The sequence below is a fragment of the Saccostrea echinata genome, unplaced genomic scaffold (assembly GCF_033153115.1).
Source record: "Saccostrea echinata isolate AGI-Se365-2 ecotype Australia unplaced genomic scaffold, CSIRO_AGI_Sech_v1 ptg000003l, whole genome shotgun sequence".
Taxonomy (NCBI): Eukaryota; Metazoa; Mollusca; class Bivalvia; order Ostreida; family Ostreidae; genus Saccostrea; species Saccostrea echinata.
Genome location: NW_026889752.1, coordinates 360,001 through 380,008, shown reverse-complemented (window position 1 = coordinate 380,008; position 20,008 = coordinate 360,001). Strand labels below are relative to the sequence as shown.

General features: G+C 30.9%; 2 protein-coding genes and 2 long non-coding RNA genes across 4 annotated transcripts; 1 reads left to right on the top strand and 3 right to left on the bottom strand.

The window, feature by feature from the left end:
* Positions 1 to 358: 358 nt before the first annotated feature.
* Positions 359 to 6,877, bottom strand: LOC133178644 (ubiquitin carboxyl-terminal hydrolase 16-like; the record flags this gene model as incomplete). Its single annotated transcript, XM_061313369.1, has 6 exons — positions 359 to 744; positions 825 to 914; positions 1,009 to 1,091; positions 6,130 to 6,262; positions 6,403 to 6,474; positions 6,755 to 6,877. Coding segments are annotated over 6 exons (855 nt in total), but the record flags the coding sequence as incomplete, so codon positions are not given.
* A 739-nt stretch (positions 6,878 to 7,616) lies between these two features.
* On the bottom strand, positions 7,617 to 8,231 carry LOC133178507 (uncharacterized). Its single transcript, XR_009719985.1, has 3 exons — positions 8,184 to 8,231; positions 7,751 to 7,798; positions 7,617 to 7,665 (listed from the first exon to the last, which is right to left on the bottom strand). It is a non-coding gene; the product is annotated as an uncharacterized LOC133178507 (long non-coding RNA).
* A 4,434-nt stretch (positions 8,232 to 12,665) lies between these two features.
* Positions 12,666 to 14,425, bottom strand: LOC133178504 (uncharacterized protein DDB_G0292642-like). Its single transcript, XM_061313194.1, has 3 exons — positions 14,365 to 14,425; positions 13,990 to 14,248; positions 12,666 to 13,468 (listed from the first exon to the last, which is right to left on the bottom strand). Exons 1-3 carry the CDS (start codon positions 14,422 to 14,424, stop codon positions 12,828 to 12,830), a joined length of 960 nt encoding a protein of 319 aa, XP_061169178.1. The 5' UTR covers position 14,425; the 3' UTR covers positions 12,666 to 12,827.
* Positions 14,426 to 14,757: 332 nt separating this feature from the next.
* LOC133178708 (uncharacterized) lies at positions 14,758 to 15,462 on the top strand. The gene is made up of 2 exons (XR_009720008.1): positions 14,758 to 14,867; positions 15,074 to 15,462. It is a non-coding gene; the product is annotated as an uncharacterized LOC133178708 (long non-coding RNA).
* The last annotated feature ends 4,546 nt before the right edge of the window (positions 15,463 to 20,008 follow it).

Below are 20,008 nucleotides of genomic sequence, written 5' to 3'. Positions count from 1 at the left end.
GCACAATCGAACTTTGCCGTATCAGACCATCGCACTTTAGCGCAGTGCGTCTCATAGGAAACGAGCCATCGGACTTTGGCGTAACCATCGGACTCTGGCGTCCGTACCGACATCAAACCGTCGCGGTTAGGCGCAGACCATCGGACTTTGGCTTGACCGTCGGACTTTGGAGTCTTTATATATATATATATATATATATATATATATATATATATATATATATATATATATATATATATATATATATATATATACATTCTTCATACTTATATAAATATATACTTTGCTAAATTATATAAACTTTTTGTTTATTATACTTTAAAAAAATAATAATAATAAAACCAGTTTTTGGTATTTATTTTTAGCAAAAATGCTAAAAGAATGTCACAGTTATTGAATTTCGTAAAACAAAATGTAAGCATCCTTCTGGTTAAAAACTGTGTCTGAGCTCACAGAATGAACATGTTCGTCACTGACATAAAACCATTTTTCTGGAGCCTCAGGTGCCTGTACAATGACATTTCTTTCATATAATCTGGTTTCTATGTTTCCTTTCAAAACATTTTCTAATTCTGATTTCAAATTGTCAAGGTTCCCAGCCTCTCTCTTGATTACTTCCTGCCACCTTTCAATATCGTGTTTTCTAGATGTATTTACGTACGCATAATAATGACCACTGTTTATTCCACCACTATGGACCACAACTGCATAAAGTTCATAGGTCACAGTGCCTTCTGATATATTCTGTAATGCACATAAAATAATTGGCAAATTATTTTTTGTAATGCTTCCTATGCCAAAATGTTTTGAAGGAAAAAACTCACCTTGTTTGCTACCGAGCAAAATTTTGAAAGGCAGAGTGTGCGAAGATACTGTACCATATCCGAATTTTTGGTTAGCTGATCAAAACCACTCTAAATAAATAAAACTGTATAGTCTTTTTAAAGTTTAGAGTAACTTAGACCGAAGAATTAGAAACTCATAGATATAAATATCAGATGAACGTACCATTTTAAACCTATCGATATGTATGATGAGTATTGGAGGAGGTTGATATATCAACAATCGTCTGTAAACTTTGCCTGTTCCCTCTGTTAATTACATACATTTTTGTCACATCATATTGCTTATATTAAAACATATTTAATTAAAACTTGAAATCATCTGATGTAATGAGAAAGAATTTGCACATTTTTTGCTATTTTTAAGGAGAAAGGGTTTCTATTTTCCTCAACGGGGGTCGTTCAATAAAAACAATCATACAGTTTACAATAATATATGTAGAAGTATAAAATAATTAAGTTTCATTTTCTTCACAGTCAAAAAGTTCCATAAAAGAATTCCTAATCACAGAAAATCTCATGACTTTTCCTATTGCCCTCGCAACGAAATTCACTTTGAAAGTACGTATAGCCACTACATCGAGCTAAAAAAATGTTTAAACACGACCTCTTTCAAGACGATGAAACTGAAAGCGTATGAGAATACTTTGCCTTATTACATTTCTCGCCGAACAACTCATATCAAAGATATGATTTTAATGTACAGAGAGACTGTTCTTTAACGCTATATAGTTTTCAGATGGATTCAGAAATAAAAACTAAAGGTAAAAGATAAGAATTAACATAGCCGTGAATCTGGTCGATCGAAAAATATGAATAAGGTGATCAGAGGGTCAGATTTAAACTGATAGACATTGCCAAGACACTTAACATTTTATCATCACAACAGTTCAAAGAACATTGATAAAGGAAATGAATATAGTAATATTTCTATTATTTAAGTGTTTTCCCCAAATTCCTAAGAGAAAACACGTGTTCAATTTGCCATTGAATGGTACATTTAAAAAAAATTATTATTTTTAGTGATAAAAAGATTTGATGAACTTGCATGATGCATCACGAAACATAGATGCACCTTTTATAGCCGAAAAATATCAATAATAAAATGTGGAATCAGAGAGAAAGTTTTCGTCCTTTTATTATAAAGAGAAGAAAGGGTTCGAAACATTTTTTTGATATTTTTTCGAGAGGTCAAGTGAAACATGCCTACACACGCAAAGAAATTAAAGGATCATCAGTGGTTACTTTTTTTTTTAAAACTTCACAAAATAGATCAGCAGATTTCTTGCCTAAGAAGTGCAAATACTGGTCCCTGGGGTTATTTTCTAGTACCCGACATTGCTGCCGCAAATACACATAAAGAAAAGAAAAGAAATTTTCAAAAAAGGAAAATTGATAGAGCTTTGGCATTGCCAATGTGTATTAGATATCAGCCATTGTAGGGTGTTTTTATTCCACAAACGCATGAACACAATTAAAGGAAAGAAGTAAAATTTCAGACATGTCATGGGAAGTGCTATTCATTGGCGTCTTTTGGGCATTCCTAAAGCTGAGTTTGTTGAGGTTTTCTGGTCATGGGTACAAAGACTTCTGTAAAGGGTTAATTGAAAATATTAAGAATCTTTTTAAGCACTTTTCTTATTTTTAGATGACATTTTGCATAATATATTGAACGACCCCCTCTCTTTTTCTTTATATTTTCTTTCATAGATCATTTTCGCACTAAATACCCGTGGTCAAATTAAGCATTGCGCAGGTGTGTTAAGGAAGCACTAAGATAATCTGACTTGACTAAATCAGTGATACAATATGACGTCATAGTAGGCGGGTTGACGTCAAGTTTAAAACACAAGTTTTCTTAATACTGTTATTTAGAGATATAATTTAACTCCTAAAAATGAAAAGAAATGTGCAAATATTACCAAAAATCAAATGTTTTTATTTTGTTATGCTGTAACTGTCACTTGAATTAAAATCTCCGACCGATAACGTCATAACTGTTCAACAAGTAACTTGAGAATCGATCATGTTGCGTAACGAGAATTGGGCGTGTAAAAAGACGTAAAAGGGGGTTTCGAAGCAAATACCGTGAATATTGTGTGTTATTCATGTGAAGTTAAAATTTGTTTAACAGGTATGTTGATTTATTTTCATCGATTATATCTTCTATTGGAGACAGTCAGCTACAGTCCCTGAAACGTTCTACTTTCCCACTTGAACGGTGAGCGAACGCTGAACGAACGGTGAACGAACGCTGAACGAACGCAGAGCGAACGGTGAGTGAACGATGTGTGAACGCTGAACGCAACTTGGTGAACGATGTGTGAACGGTGAACGGTGAGCGAACGCAGAACGCGAACGGAGCGCAAACGCGAACGCAAAGTGAACGGTGAACGAACGGTGAACGCAAGATGAACGATATATTCGGAATGCCTCTGATCTTTTCCTTGCATTGAAACTATTTTATTGTATTATAATGTCAGGTGCCAAAAAAAAAATAATAATAAAAAAATAAGTAAACCAATAAATGAATGAATAAATAAGTCAATAAAATAAATTCTCCAAAATTGTCCTAAGAAAGACGATTCATGTACATTAAGTTTTTAATCACACGATTTTTTAACGCATTAAAGCATTGCAATTGTTGCCGCGCCGAACGCTGAAGTATAAAAGATATTTTTTTAGTCGGAAAATAAAAATGTTTATTCTTATTTGATAACAAATCAGAGAAAACTTCTGCATGTGTTCTGACTTATAGAATGAATTAAAGCGCTTGTAACATCCATTCATATATGTATCTCCGTGTCAAGGCGATTTCATGTAAAGTAATAAAAAAAAATTAATTACAAAGGTCAGTGGACGTTTTGCATTTATACGCTCGTATTTTAAATGTTTAATACAATAATATATTATGTGTCATTTCTATTTTTCATGATGATTTATTGAGCAGACTTCTACATGTATCTGTAGATGGCTGTGATTATACTCAGACAAGATAATACAAAGATACATATTCATATTATTTGTTATAAATTCAATTTTCAGAACTTGATATTTAAGTAATATGCTGTTATAATTTTTATCAAACAGACAAATGAGAGAGAGAGAGAGAGAGAGAGAGAGAGAGAGAGAGAGAGAGAGAGAGAGAGAGATTCCGTTTCAGCCCCCCCCCCTTTCCTTTCAGGCTTCACTAAATGTTTGCACCTATATCAAACAATAACTCTGATATTTTTTTCTAAATATATTAGACAGTGAAAGTAACTTTTTTTAAATCAACAAATCATATCCATCTGTTTGACAGTATTACTCGTTTTTGTTTTCCTGCTTCAAGTTCACACGAAGTCCACGTGCTTGTCCTGTCAATCAAAATCATTCGACACTGTGCAGGTGTGAAAGTTTCGTCACATCGAAGACGAAGTGCGAGTATTTCCAACAAGTTATAACATTTATTTTTATCATTTCTAGATTTGACACCAACATTTGAATAATTAGTGAATAAAATATATTGGGCATTAACACTTGAATTTGAAACATACTCTGCCAATTTCAAATACCACCGCCGACACGTGTACATTTTGAACTACTATTGTTTTGTGACTTTTTTAGATGCATGTTTGTTTTGAGACTGAATTTTTTGTTCTAAAAAAGACCTTAACTTTTTTTTAACAGGTTAATTAAAATTTTCTGGAAATACAGTACTGACTAAGTAACCAATTTAGGGGGAAAGGGGGGGGGGTATTAATTATATCGAATAGCAAACATATAAAGTTACGGTGAAGAAAGATTTTTTTCTCTATAACTATAGACTTTACATACATGTACATGTATTATAGTAGCGAATATTCTGTAGTGCATTACATTTTAAATAAATATTTCCTTTAAACACACTATCAATTTAATTCGCTCCAAAGATAATGAATTAGCAGGATATCGGCAGTACTATGTATAACTCTCAGAACTAGTTCTATCATATTTTCTGTTGTAATTGAATAAAAAAAAAACCGCATTAGAAATAAATATTTTCGTAATTTTGCTGCGTAATTATTTGACTTGGATAATTATATCTCCATTAACGATTTGTCGTCTTTAACAAAACATCAAAATGTTGCAGTGCTTGAAGTATTTGCACATTGGCCTTAGTTAAATTTAATATTTCAGCATCGTTCTACATAGGTACAGGATGTGCTTATAACAACATTTTTTTCCAGAGTAATTTAATAAATAACCTAATAGCTAAGTTAGAATAATAAAAATATATATCTTAGATTTTTCCCCCATGAAATAATGATTCTTCAAAGACGATATGTTAGTATTAAATTAAAAAATCCGTTACTCCTTACCTACAAAAAGATAAGTCCTTTCACTTGGGAGTTCCGAATGGCAATGACAACTGAACGATAGGTGAACGCTGAACGCAAGGTGAACGCAAAGTGAACGGAACGAAGAGCGAACGCTGAACGCTTCGTGAACGGTGAACGCGAGCGCACGGTGAACGGTGAACGCAAAACTGTGAACGGAGAGCGAACGGTGAACGCACGCTGAACGAACGGTGAACGAACGGTGAGCGAACGGAAAAATGGGAAAGTAGAACGTTTCAGGGACTGTATTTACGTATCCCGGTTGGCCTTTCCTCTGTCATTCGTAACAACAATAATGCAAAAGAACAACACCAAGCTGGATACTTAAAAACATAAGATTTGTACATATCAAAAACATGTGTTCTAAAATTCTTGGAAAGTGCTGCTAGAATCGTGAGGTAAACATGGTTTGAAGTAATCGGTTATATGTATAAAATGCAAAACATCGGGTAAGGTTTCGTGCAAATATGTGGAATAACTATTTTCCCGACCGGACAGTGGGATTCTAGCAGCACTTTTTAGACATAAGAAATGTTTTTCAACTATATTATATACTCAAAGAAATTATTAAACCCCGGGGTAGTGTCGTTCTGTGAACTTTTTTATTAAGGAATATTTTGCTATTAATAGCAGTCACGTGATGACTTCGAGGTGGTGCACTACTTGGCCTCAGACACTCCGTGTCTTTATGTAATATTTAATAATAGTTTACGTTTTATCGGCGACTTTGATAAATTATCAATCTTAATTTTTTTTTAAAAAGTTTAAATTTCCCGAGAAATGATTTGTATGCTTCCTTAACATACCCGCGTGGTTTTCTAATACATTGGCATATCAACAAGTCACACATATTGTAAAATAAATATGGGCAATTCCTTAGGATCCTGTCCTAAATATCAACTGGAGCGCCAAATTCGTATTAATTTCACCTGTTTTGCAAAGGCGACAAGGCAAATTTCTTTCTTCGTACTCTTCTATTTGTGTTAAACTGGCAAGTCCCTTTTCAATGTCGTTTTCAGGCTCCTTTAAGCAAACTGCATTTAGAGCTTTGTGGTGCGTGTGCTGAAATAAGAAAATATTTCTCATAATAACCCTTTTTCAAATTTATTATACAATATAATTTTACCTTTTAATCCCAAATGGTACTAAATTTTAACATGGAATATATTGAATTTGATTTGAATCAAAATTCTATATCTTACGATAAATTCATTGTCAAATTCTTCAACTATTGGAATGCTTAACGTTGTAAAGTCCTCGAATTCCACTTCAACCTTCAAATATGATACATGTATTAAACAGGGCATTAAATTTTAGGTATAATGTTACGTGTACCTGATTATATATGTATTTTTCTGTAGATAAAATAATAAATGCCTACAATCGAGATTCATTAACAAATTTGTTTATCGAAAAGTGTAAAGAAAAATTTACTCTAAAATAGGTAGAGGTAAACGATTTTTGGAAAAATTATTAAAAATTATATAAATTCAAAGTGAGCTTTATTCTTCTGTTTCTTTAATATTCTAAAAACTAGACTAACATTTTACTCACATCTTCACAAGTTTCGTAGAAATATATTGTGATATATAAACCGGAAAACAGATTCTTTATGTTAGCATTCGTCCAGTTATTTTTTAGATCTACAAAATTGATTTTTTCTTCGTAGTATAGAAGTATTATTTGTTATCTTAGAATTGATGGAATTATTTCATTTATTTGAATCTTATTTGTTAAATTGTACCTTGAGAAATACCCTCTTCTCTTCCTGATTTCTGAAAAAGTTGTATATTGTTAAATTTCCAAATAAAGACATTCAAATAATACCCTAAATATACAAATATATATAATTGCAAATGTGATACAAAAACTCACTACATTTTGTATGATTTCGTCAAGGATGCCACCTAGCAGTGTATTTAATAGTTCATAGCTATCCTCCTGTGTGCCACGGCCAAATTGGTTGTTTCTGAAAAATGCAAGGATTAAGCATACATACATACATACATACATATATATATATATATATATATATATATATATATATATATATATATATATATATATATATATATATATATATATATATATATATATATATATATATATATATATATATATCAGGTTTGTGCATGAAACTATGCAGTTAACTGCTATGTTATTAGTTTGCAGGAAGCTGTTTTCTATTACTTACATGTTCCTTACGGCATTCAAAACTCCCTTTAACTCATTTGTGTGATCTTCATCTTTCTTCGATTGTTTTTCCAGTAAATCAAGTAATCTTTGGCTTAGTATCATATTCTCAAAGTTTGCGTCCGAATCCTTTTTATCAAAATAATTTACTTATCAAAAAAAATATTATTACCAAGAATCGTAAAGACAAAATGATGCAAGAAGTAGAGTAAAGTCATCCTTACCTTTAAATATGTGAGTACTTCCCTTAGAGACTTCGTGAAATACAATGCCTGTAAATAGATTATTAGTTTTAAAGTCCTTTTATTGTATATAAAAGCAACTTATGCATCATAGATTTAAAGAAAAATCGTGTACCTGCAAGGACGAATTAAAAAAGCACGTGTTTCCAAGGTTTCTGTTTCCCTATAAAACACATGAGCAGTTTCAAAAAATTAATAGATACATGAATATTTGCAAAGACCAAAACCGTAAACGTGCCTGTGTGTGTGTTTGTGTGTATGAAAAGGTTCGCATATTGAAAAAAAAAACCAAATTCCTGTAGGTCGATTGAACATTTTGCAAATAAACATACATTTGCACCATTAAATTTGGATTGTTATTGTATTTATCATAATGCATTTGCTCTTTGTCTTTTCCGATAAAATAATATGTTTCTCTCTCTCTCTCTCTCTCTCTCTCTCTCTCTCTCTCTCTCTCTCTCTATATATATATATATATATATATATATATATATATATATAAAATATGTGCATCTTTCTATCTCTCTTTCTTATACTTGATAAGTTACCTTTGGAGGTTCAAATTCAACCACGTTAGAGCTTGGTACCTAAGGTATAAAGTAAAAAGTTTCTTCAATATAATCTATAAACACAACTGTTTTAAAGATTTCATTTAACATTTTTTATTTGCATGTTTTACCTTATCTGTGTTCCATTTGATGCCATTTTTGTTAGGATTCTTAGAACGCTTTTTATTCTTTCTTGGTTTTTTCTGCATACATAAGAATAAAAAGAATGAAAGCATATTCACTTTTTAAACTTTGTTCTCATATTTTATACTCCGTCCAAAAATCAATATCTGAGAAAGATATACCTTTTGTTTGTTTTGTTTTTTAATTTCCTTCTTGGATTCTGTAATAAGTTGTTCCTGTGACTCTTTTGTACTATACTAAGTATAAGGTGATTTTTCTTAAGATAAAGAAGAATAACGAATACATTTCAGTACTGAATGAATATTAAATCATACAATAGTAATTCAATACTTTAGGAACCTTTGTTAGAATAAATAATAAAAAAAAATATTACAACTTGGTAAGTCTGTGTGCAAGCATCCTTCATAAACACTGTTGCTTGTGCTTTCTTGTGCTTAGTTGAAATTTTTAAATCTGTCTGAACACAACTCTGTAAAATAATGTATTAAGTGTTATTTCTATTTAGGAGATATATCAGACAATGTACATGTACATGAATGTGTAGATTTTTTGTAGTTTGCTTACCTCCTTTGTACAAAGTTTTGAGTTTTCAATTGTTCGCTCAGATAAAGTCGTATCAATGACCAGATGCTGTAGCAAATAATAAAGAATATTAAATTATTTCAAATGTATATTACGATATTATATATATATATATATATATATATATATATATATATATATATATATATATATATATATATATATATATATATATATATATATATATATATATATATATATATATATATATATATATATATATATATATATATAGTCATTAAAGCGTCAGCTTAGAGCAGAACAAGATTCGTAGATAAAGTAATTAATAGGTCATGTATATCTCAGTGTCTGTTTTTTTCTACGGAAGTATCTTATTATATTCTGTTTACACATGTAAAATTCTTGGTGAAAACAATTGTAACTGCTGCGATCTTTGTCCACTACATGAGAAAAAGGACCAAAGAAACATGTCATATATAGAAGTTTTATTTTAAAGGTCAGAATAAACACATATAAATGTAAAATTCAATTAGATAAAAAACAGTTGTAATGTAAGCTAAGTGTTGTGTATGGCCACGTGGGTAGCCAGAGAGCAATGAGGTTTATTGAATGCGAAGTGTATTGAATGCGAAGTGTATATCCCAGTGTTGGTTTTGGAGATGGGAAAACTATTATGGATTTTGGCTTTCACAAGTCATTTTCAGCTTAAAGAGAGATTTTTTTTTTTAACTTGTGTTTCCTTTAGATGTAACATAAAAAGGTTTTAATAATCATAAATATAAGACACGTCAATCTCTATGTTCTCAAATGTACTATTTAGGATAACTAAAGGTGTCATGGACATGATTTTCCCTTTATGTACTTTTAACTAAATTATCCACAAAATAATGATAAAGATATCTTTTGTTCAAAATATTATCCATACCTTAACTTCCTCCTTTTCGGTGTTCTGTCTTCTTTCTTCCTCATACTATTGATGATGTGTAAAAAAAAATTGATATAATGAAAGAAGTTCAAACTTGGGCTTAGAGTCTCTGCATTTTATTCATTACTCATTTGTAAGACACCTTTAATTCTTCAATTTAAATTACTTCATATTGCTCTGTTTTAAACGAAATGCATAAACTCTAAATAAAAAAAAAATCAAAAAATGTTTATTAGCTATCTGATTTAAAAAATCATGTTCTTCAATTATTTTTTTCTTATCAAATGATTATTTAAGAATATATATAATCTTAAAATATTTAATCATACCCTGGTTTCCAAAGGAGAGCCAGTTCTAAAATCTTCTGTCTAGAAGATTAATGACAGGCGAGTATAGTCTATGAATTATGCATAAACATATCAAGACTAAAAAGCTGAAGATAACGAAAAGTGATCGATCTCAAAAGAAATGATAACCAATACAAATATGTGAAGAAAGAGTAAAACATGGACCCCTGGAAATTCCAGAGGTGGGAACAGGTAGCTACAACATAAAACAATGCGGTTATTCCCTATACGGGTATTTCAAAAAGTTACCTTTTCTGACTTCTGATTTCTTCTACATAACTGAATAACGTATAGTAGACAGAAACACAGACCGACAATAACTGGAATTTGGATATGGAATGGATCTTCATAGTTCTGGGCTTTAAAGAAATCCTGTAACATTTGAGTAAATTTGAATTTTACATTTCCAACTGTTTTCCCTCCTACAAAACTATTTGATATAAGATTGTTAAGGCATAAAAAGTCGACGCAATAAACATATTCATTATATACAATTAAGTTTCAAAATTAAAAAAAAAAAAAAAAAAAAAAAAAAAAAAAAAAAAAAAAAAAAACATTTGTTACATGTATAAATCAGTCAAAATGAAAATAATAGTAAATAAAGTGCCTTTTGGAAGACTTGGTCACGTATCAACCCTTATCAGTAGCCTGAACATTATTAAAATTGTTATCTTATTCTTGAACTGAAATCGTTATGTAAAGAATGATATAGTAAAAATTTACAAAAAATAAGTTTGGTTTTAAATCATAAAAAAATAGTTTTTTTTTTTTTTTACCTTCCTTAATACTTACAAGTGCACTAAACAGAATTGTGTTTAACCAATCCATATCCCTCACCACAATCTAAATTCAATGATAAAATGATTTTGCTTGTCTATACATATCTCATATCATTTCAAAAAGGTCACGTTATTTTTTAATGGGTTAGTTCTTAGTTAAAGTTATATACCCATTATAGTTGTAAAAGATGCTTATTGAAATTTAGTTTTATTAAAATAGAAGTCTAATTTTTAGTAATTTTAATTAACCTGTGTGTGCACATTGCACTCGTTACGGAAATGTAGAAAAATCAGCGATTCTTTCGTTCTTAAGTCTATAATTAACAATAACATAGTGATAATGATGTGATTATTCTAGATTTCTTTTTTAGATTTAAAATTAGTTTGTAATAACGAGCTTACCTAAGACGCAATATCGAAGAGGTAAATAAGAAACCAGTCAAATAATACCATACTTAGACAGGATATAAACTGAAAGTTGTCATGCAGATAGGCTTTTTAGTAATCATTACGTGTACTCCTTCGTGGAAATTACTTTCGTTTTGAATCCATGATTAAAAAAAAACCTTAAGGATTTTAAGTACTAATAATAAACATATGCTTAAATTGGATAAATCTTGAATTTTTTACTTCTTCTTTTAAATGCATACATGTTTGTGTATTCACTCTTAAGCATGATGTAGATAGAAATTATAAAATATATAATATATTATATAAATGACTTCAATAGAACAAGTATAGCATTTATTCTCTGTACTAACAGAATAGGATGATTTAAAACATTGATTTCACTTGTTTTAATTAAATATGCTGATATTAAATTTGCTTATTTGATAGAAGCAAACGAATTACTATTTTTGGCAGATTCAGGTAGCCATAAAGTGCAGTTGATACCTTAAGAGGTCGTTAAATAATGTTCAAGTTCTGTTCTTGGAATTTACAAAATGCCACTAACACTATTTTTGTTGCCTTTGAGCTGCTTTGGTTAACAATGCTAGAATCATACATGAATTCTAGTGTCATACTTTTCAAAAACTTAAAAACAACACAAGCAGAGTTAGGAGAACTACGTGACCGTTATCAAATATGTGATATACACGTACATGTATATTATTATAAAAAAAAAAAAAACAACATTTCCATGAGGCATAGAAGAAAAGACAATAGCAAACTTTACATCCGCTTTCATTTATTTTTTTCTCTTTGAATGACTCGATGACACCGTCATATTGTCAAGAGAAATTGTTCACTGTTATCAAAAGACCGTTTCTATAACACTTCTTCTTTTTTATTTTGATGCCATTATCTAAAACATTTTTACTACATTTTCAGTAAAAATTTATTACCAGTTCTAAAAAAAGCAAACGGAAATCCGAAAAAGCGTTACACACAGTTACTCAAAACATAGTTTCATATCTAAGGATCAAATTTTTGGTTCAACGCATGTTTGCAAAGTTAATGAAGTCCTTAGTATCCTTATTCTATCAATTTCCATTTTCTGTAAATAGCGTTATTTCATAGTGCACACGAAGTCTTGCGATTCCTAGTCATTTTAAGCTTCATGTATACATGTAACACATTACTTGCTTTAAGATTTTTATTTGAAATTCAGTAATTAAAGAATAGCATTTCATCTTCGAGAAGAAAAACAATTGTAGAAATAGGAATCCGTAATCATTTATATTGATTTAAAGCGATACAGATGCCAGAAATACAAGTACAACTAATCTATCTAAGCGTCGAATCAAGAATCGGGGCGTATGGAATAAATGTTTTATTTCAATTGCCCCTATGACCAATTATGTGTTTAAAATTGTTCCTTTTACTTGGAAAGAATTACATGTAGTATATTTAACGTCTACTGAAATTTGTAGTAGCAGCGGTGGCATTGGTTTAGTCAAAGAATTCAGTCAATACTTTGTATCGGTGCTACATGACAACGTCGATCAAAATCACCACATGGAAGTTTTCCATCAAGGGCAATTTTCAAACATGCAAAGCAAAACTCTGTTTTACAGATAGTACATGTCATAGATTTACAGGCCTGATCATGCTGCAACAAAGTTTTGCAGTTTGGACAGAGACGTTTTGAAGGAACATTTTCCATATAGGAATATCCAAGTGTTATTTTTGAACAATCCTCCAGCTGTCGAATAATTTCGAAATTTTGTTCACTTTCGTTTGATGAGCATTCATGATCTTGTGTCCAGGGCCCCATACAATACCAACAAAATTTATATGGGTAAAAATAGTCATTTGAGCACTTATTACATTGAATATGTGTCTGGAAGCGTTTCAGCTTCTCGCAATACGAATCACATCTTGGACAATTCTTAATTTCGTTTCTTTTACATCCGTTGATATAGTTAAATGAAAGTTTTCCACAGTAGAATATGTACTCGTCAGCACTTAGCATGCATTTATTTAAAATGTCTAAGTTATCAAATAACTCATTGCATATTCCATAATCTGTTTTTCCAGGGCATCGTAAACAATACCCTCTTTCAAGAACCAGTTTACGAAGCAGTCCAAACAAATTGTCTGGGGCTACAAAAGAAGCAAGAAAACTTACAGTTATTTCCTTCTTTCAATAATAAGAAGTGTAATTTTTATGGGATAATATATATATATATGTTGGTTTTTTTTTTTGTTTTTTTTTTTTTTGTTTTTTTTTTTTGTTTTGTTTTTGTTTTTGTTTTTTTGCTTTCTCAATTTCTTCAATGTAGAGAAGATAATATAATAAGAGATATGGCAAATGAGCAATGCATGCTTGTTAAAAGTTCTTTGGACAACTTTTGACCCTTATGAAAATAGTGTTATGCTTCATAATCACATATGTAGGATTCAGCTATTTTTCTTTATTTCAAATTAAGTTATAAGAATTACAGACCGTTCAGTGGTCAATCTTAATTTATCAGAAGGCATATTTTTACGTTTTGAAATACATTAGCTTTAAAGGAAACAGAGCGAGAATTTTTAGATTTTTTGGTTAGCATGTAAATATCTGATCACATGCTCAATATTTTTACAAATTGCACAAAGATTCTTCCTGCTAAATGATACATTACTTATTGCATGTCCACAAGAAAGTTCTAGTCTTGGCTCTGATTCATACTCCCAGATGATATCAGGTTTTGTTGTAGTTTTACACCCTGATAATGGTCGACTTTCTGCCCAAACCATGACATGAAATGGATTGTGCAGGACGTCACTTGTTGTTTCTGGATCATAGATGAAGAAGTTTTCAATGTTGACAATATCAATCAGCCAATACTCAGTATTAAGGATCGAGGCTACAGATCTTCTAATCTCATCCACTGTACCAGCCTAAGTGTGTATTCAAAATCATACTATGTATTTACAATCTATTCATTCCTATGAGTTCTTTTGATATTATTAACAAAGATAGAATGTCATTATTTAAAACTTTATAAACATTTTACCTTAGGTACATTATACAGTACATCAGATGACAACGTCTTGAATGCCAGGTACTCTGTCATAATTAAAATTCTCGAAGTCTTTACCTATATAAATTTAGTCACAGTTTTCCAAGTTGCTACCTGTCAGAATTCAAAGAAAATAAATCGAAAGCAAAAATTATGATATTAGAATTGGAAAACCCGCTTCATCGACGTATATATAAATAGATTTTTAATAATTTATTACGGAATACAGTTAATTTAGACATAAATAGTTCTGAAAAATATATAAATAAGATACAGTTAATCATACTATAAATAGATAACGGAAAATTTCCACTTTGTTGTATTTTCATTTCACCATTATATATTGAGACCGCAAGTTTCGATTTTCATTCGTGGGATGTCTTTACAGAAAACAACACGTATAACAATTTGTGAAAGGGTGACATAGAGAGATGTCTCTAACAATTTTTGTTAAGATGTCAACAAGGAACAAGAGTGAAACCATTACTGTCCAGAAGGTATGTTCTTTATACATGAATTAACCTTTCCTTGCATACACTCTTGAAGAAGGTGTCAAGTGAATATGATGAAAAGTATTTAATGTAATGTGGAGCTAAAGATCAAAAATCAAGCTCAAATGTTCATTGAAACAATAGGCCTATACAATTTGGGAACCAAAAAAAATTTCAAAATATATTTCACAATAGATAAAATTCAATTTCAGTCAGATGAATTTTTGAAGATATTTGAAACCTTGGCTGGAAGAGTAGGAATTGAGCTGCAACATATTCGGTTGACATTTAGTGGTAAAGAATACAGACATGACCAACCGGAAGCTCGGAAAAGGATAGAAGATATTGGAATTAAGGACCGCTCTACTTTGTTTATGGTCTCAAGATTACCAGGGGGATATCTATAGTCATACTAACGACATAGGACAATACGAAGCATAATGACGTAAACTTTACAACCAAAGTAAAAGTGATATTCATTTTTATATGTGAAACGAAATGCAGTATTTCTCCTCGTTATTTGAATAGATAATGTGACACTCACCAGATATTCAAACATGTGTTGTAAAGCTTAAAAAATGAAATAAATTCTAAAATTGTTGGTTTTATTGTATGTTAATTTTTAGTATTGCATTAGTACACGTTTCGCGACTGTTTTAGTGCATAACAGATAACAAATTTTGCATTTTTACGTAATTTTTAGACTTATACTCGTTTTGGTGACTGGCTATTGCTGACGACAGTTGATTCATCCATAATACCCAGTAACGGTCGAGCTCGTTGGAGGCAGTTTTTTTAAAATTCAATTACCAATAAAGGTTTTTGTTACCTACTTCTAGTTTATATATATATATATATATATATATATATATATATATATATATATATATATATATATATATATATATATATATATATATATATATATATATATATATGACATATGGCTTTAGGAGACCAAGGAGGTTATATTTTCTGGCTTAGGGAGACCACTGGATTAAGGCGACCTTTTTCGGTCTCCCTATTATTTTGACCTCATCAGTATTGCAAATGTCTTTTTATAGATAAATAAACAGTCTGCCATTAAATATTATTAATCTTTAACTCTGTTATTTAACATTCAAAAGTTGTCTAATTTCTATCATCTTCCCTAAAAAAGAAAAGAATTTATAACCTACGTATAATTTCAAAGGATAATTTTTCTGCATTTTGGAGACCATGAAAAACATGCAATTAAACAAAAAATCTAGCATATATATTTTTTCCGCTTTTGATTTGTTCAAATGAGTGTTTCTTTAACTTAGTTTTCCATATTTTATGTTAAAAACCTAAAAAGGAAAAATATTGTAAATTTATGAACCATGTTTTGAATTCTTAGCAAGTGCTTTCCGTCATTTGTTCCGAATGCCATCGGAATGCCCCTTCAGTTTTCAGAAAATGACCTCTGAACACCATGGATGTTGAGAAATTTGGGTAAGTAACTAAAATGATACAGTAATAAGTTGTAATTAAGAATACACAAGACAAACATTCGTTTGGTTTTGTTGTTGTTGTTTTTTTTTTTTTTGCCTAGTAATTTAGCTTTCAAGAGAAAAAGTATGATTTTAAATAATCGTTAGACTATAGTTCGGTATATAAAATCCTGAAGGAAATTCGAAATAAAGTTAAATGATAGGCCCCTATATTTTTTTAATTCTTTTATGCAAGTCCACAAACAAATTAAATATTTAAAGATTAGGCCGAACGTTGAAAAAATAGTCTCGCAAGTTGACGCAGCTATTTCGAGCTTAAAAATTTAAATTAAACTTTCTGTAAACATCATGCAGGACATGATCATCATGATATAGTATAAATGAAACAGACCCTGTAAGAAAAAAATAGCTGTAATTTAATAATTGTTTATTAATATAATGTGGTCCTCTGCTAATAGAATATATATGCTGTAAAAAAAATCTGAATCAGGGTGAAGCAGATTTGATACAATACATGGCTGAAGGAACGGGGGGGGGGGGGGGGGGGGGGAGGGGGCAGGCCCCCTGTAATTTTGCTGAAATTTAGGTATACTATAGAAAACATTGCTCCTTTATGCTTGGGCCCCCTCAATAGTAACCTCTGATGATCTATTTTTCTTTTGCTTTTGGGCCCCCTCAATAATAAACTCTGATAATGTATTTTTCTTTTGCTTATTAAAAATTTTTTGGTTTGTAGCCTCCCCCAAACTGAAACTGAAAAATGTTGTTTGGTTGTTCTCACCCCCCCCCCCTCCAACTAAATTACGTACGGGCCTATTCTCCATCCCTGAGGTTTTCTTTCACCAAAGAAAGATGAATTGGTAACAGTTCAGATATATATAGCAATATTTACGGAAGGGAATATTCTCGTTTAATTATGAAGATGTGACAGTAACTCAGTCAAAGCCACAGTGAGTGTAACATTTATTTAATATTATTGTTAATGTTTATAAATAGTGAAATACTGATACTGTGAAATTTTAATGGATATATAGAAAATATAAAAGTACAACCATTTATTGTAAATCACATACATGAAAAGCTTCTTTTTTTTAGCAAATTCTTCATTTTTTCATGAAATTATTTTATTTCGTATGTATGATAATTTATTTCGTATTTTAATTCTGTAAACAAATCATTGTCGCAGCCTAGTTCCCTTCATTATTTTCAGCAGTTCAGTGACAGAGATAAAATAATCATATGAGGTTTATACCCCCCCCCCTCCCCACCAAATGAAACTGAAAAATGTTTGGTTTTGATCCCCTTCAACTGAAATTGATTCCTACTTACCATGCTTACAGGCTTAACTATGAAGATGTGACAGGGAGTGTAATAACAATAATTGTTCAGACGGATACATATTAAGCTGATATACGTATCAAATTTTAATGGATAGATAGAAATTAATAAACAATTACAACCATTTATTATAAACTACATAAAGATAATTTTTCAAGCAATTTGAAATTCTTCATTTTTTATGATAATATTTTATTTCGTATATATATATGTTTATAGGTTTATTCGTATCAACAAATCTGTGTACGAGTTAATAACGCATCCTGGTTCCCTGCATTTTCAGTGAACCACAGAGAACCAGAATAAGATTGTAGGGAAACAAGCCTTGTTACAAGGTTTGAGGTTTGTTTATTTTATATTTTAATTTACACTTTTAAAAATTATTATTATTATGCAAAATCTGTGTGCAGATGAATATTTACATTTTAATGTTATAAGTCGTTTTGTGGTTCATATTTGCGGTGACTGTCCCACGTGTGTTTACCTGTTTACATTCACCTACTGACCTAGAGTCTTCAAAATATACCTTCTGTAATCATGACTGTTGTAATCTTGTTTTTATGTTAGTTTACCATATGTAACTTGACTGTTGTATAGATTTATAGCGATCACTGCAAGCTTTTAATATTTAGGTGAAGAGAAATTTCAGACTATCAATCACAGGCACTTGTTTCATATACGGTGCACCCCTACTTATTTTTACCACAAGGTATCTAACTCAATTTCAGGCACCCCCACTTCAAGCTCGTATTTTGTTCATGTATCATTATCAATCATTAACCTACTTTAAAATGACATCGTTCGCTTCAAGAGACTTTTTTCTTGTCAAATAAATCATTTCAGACGTCTCTGGTCGAGTCTCTTTATTGTAAAGCACTCATTTATTCCACGAAAATTACCTCGATACATTTTAAGACTTTAGATGGGATACAACTTCCAGTTGGGGGTAGAATAAAACCAGAGACTTCCGAGTATTCCATTCCGAGGTCTCTGGTTTTATCCTTCATTTATAACCCCAACCGCAAATTTGTATCGAAAATTACCTTGATACATTTTAAGACTTTAGATGGGATACAAATTTCATTTTTTTCACAGGTCACGAGGTTTCAACTTAAAAAATAAAAATTCTCACCGTTGGAAATTTTAGCTTGATGTGTTGATAATTTGCCAAATTATTATGTAATAAAGGGGACTTTATATGATCACCCGGCGCTGTCGCTTAAGTTCAGTCTTCACAACAATTCTTTTTCAGCAATTGCCCTTCGGGCATGTAGACCTATCATTTTTACCCAGCCCATTCAAATTTGTACATGTCCTACTCAAAATTCTTACATTTACCAGTATTGTGCAAAAAAAAAAACCCATTAGGTATAAAGGTTTTATATTAATTTTTTCAGCGTCGTAAACCAACCATGGCCTGTGATTGCCATTTTTGTTCATAAATAACTTTTGAGTTGCATGCTGGTCATTTGTTGGCCGGTTTAGCTGAACTGAATTTCAGAAATGGGATCATGACTGTAGTGCCACAGTATGTGGCATTGATGAACATCTCGTAATTTAGCAAGCAACTTCGAGAAAACAAATAGGTTAAACTAAACACTTCAATGATTAGATTGACAATCATTTGACAGGTCGTATCGAGAATGTAGATAGGCAATCCATCAACATTACATATAGCAACGTTTAAGTGAATAATGGGGGTAGGACAGAGTAAATGGCAAGTAAAGATCGTACAATGAAAGAAGATTCACATATGCCCTCTTCAGACATGTAATTTGGCAATTTTTTCATGCCCGGATGCAAATTTAACAGGTCCCTGTCATTGGACTCCCGGGTTATTTGGAAGACTGTTAGTTTAGTTTCATGAGGTCCAACAACATTGATTCTCAATGTCTGCTCCCTCTACCCCATACACTTATCTTGATAAAATTATATAAATTATATTATTAATTATATAAATTGATATAAATTATATAATCCGGTCTTGTTTATATAATTTTACAATGTCATAAACAGCTGCTTAAGTGCATATAATATTGTACTAAATGGATTTATATATAGGATTAGGGAAAGATCCTCACTTGATTATGGCAGCATATTTAGCCCGAAGGAGTTTATTATCTACCACACATGATCAATGTCACTTTTGGACGTGAATGACTTTTGACACCCTAACTTCAGTTCAAATCAACGTTAACTTTATGTGACGTCTCTCTGAATCTTTTTTGGCATGTAACTTGGGTAAAAACAATTAAGTACTCTTGATGCATTTGATTTCTCTTAGCCCGTTTAAACATTTCCAAGGTCTATACCAGTTTTTGCAGGGGCGAAACTATG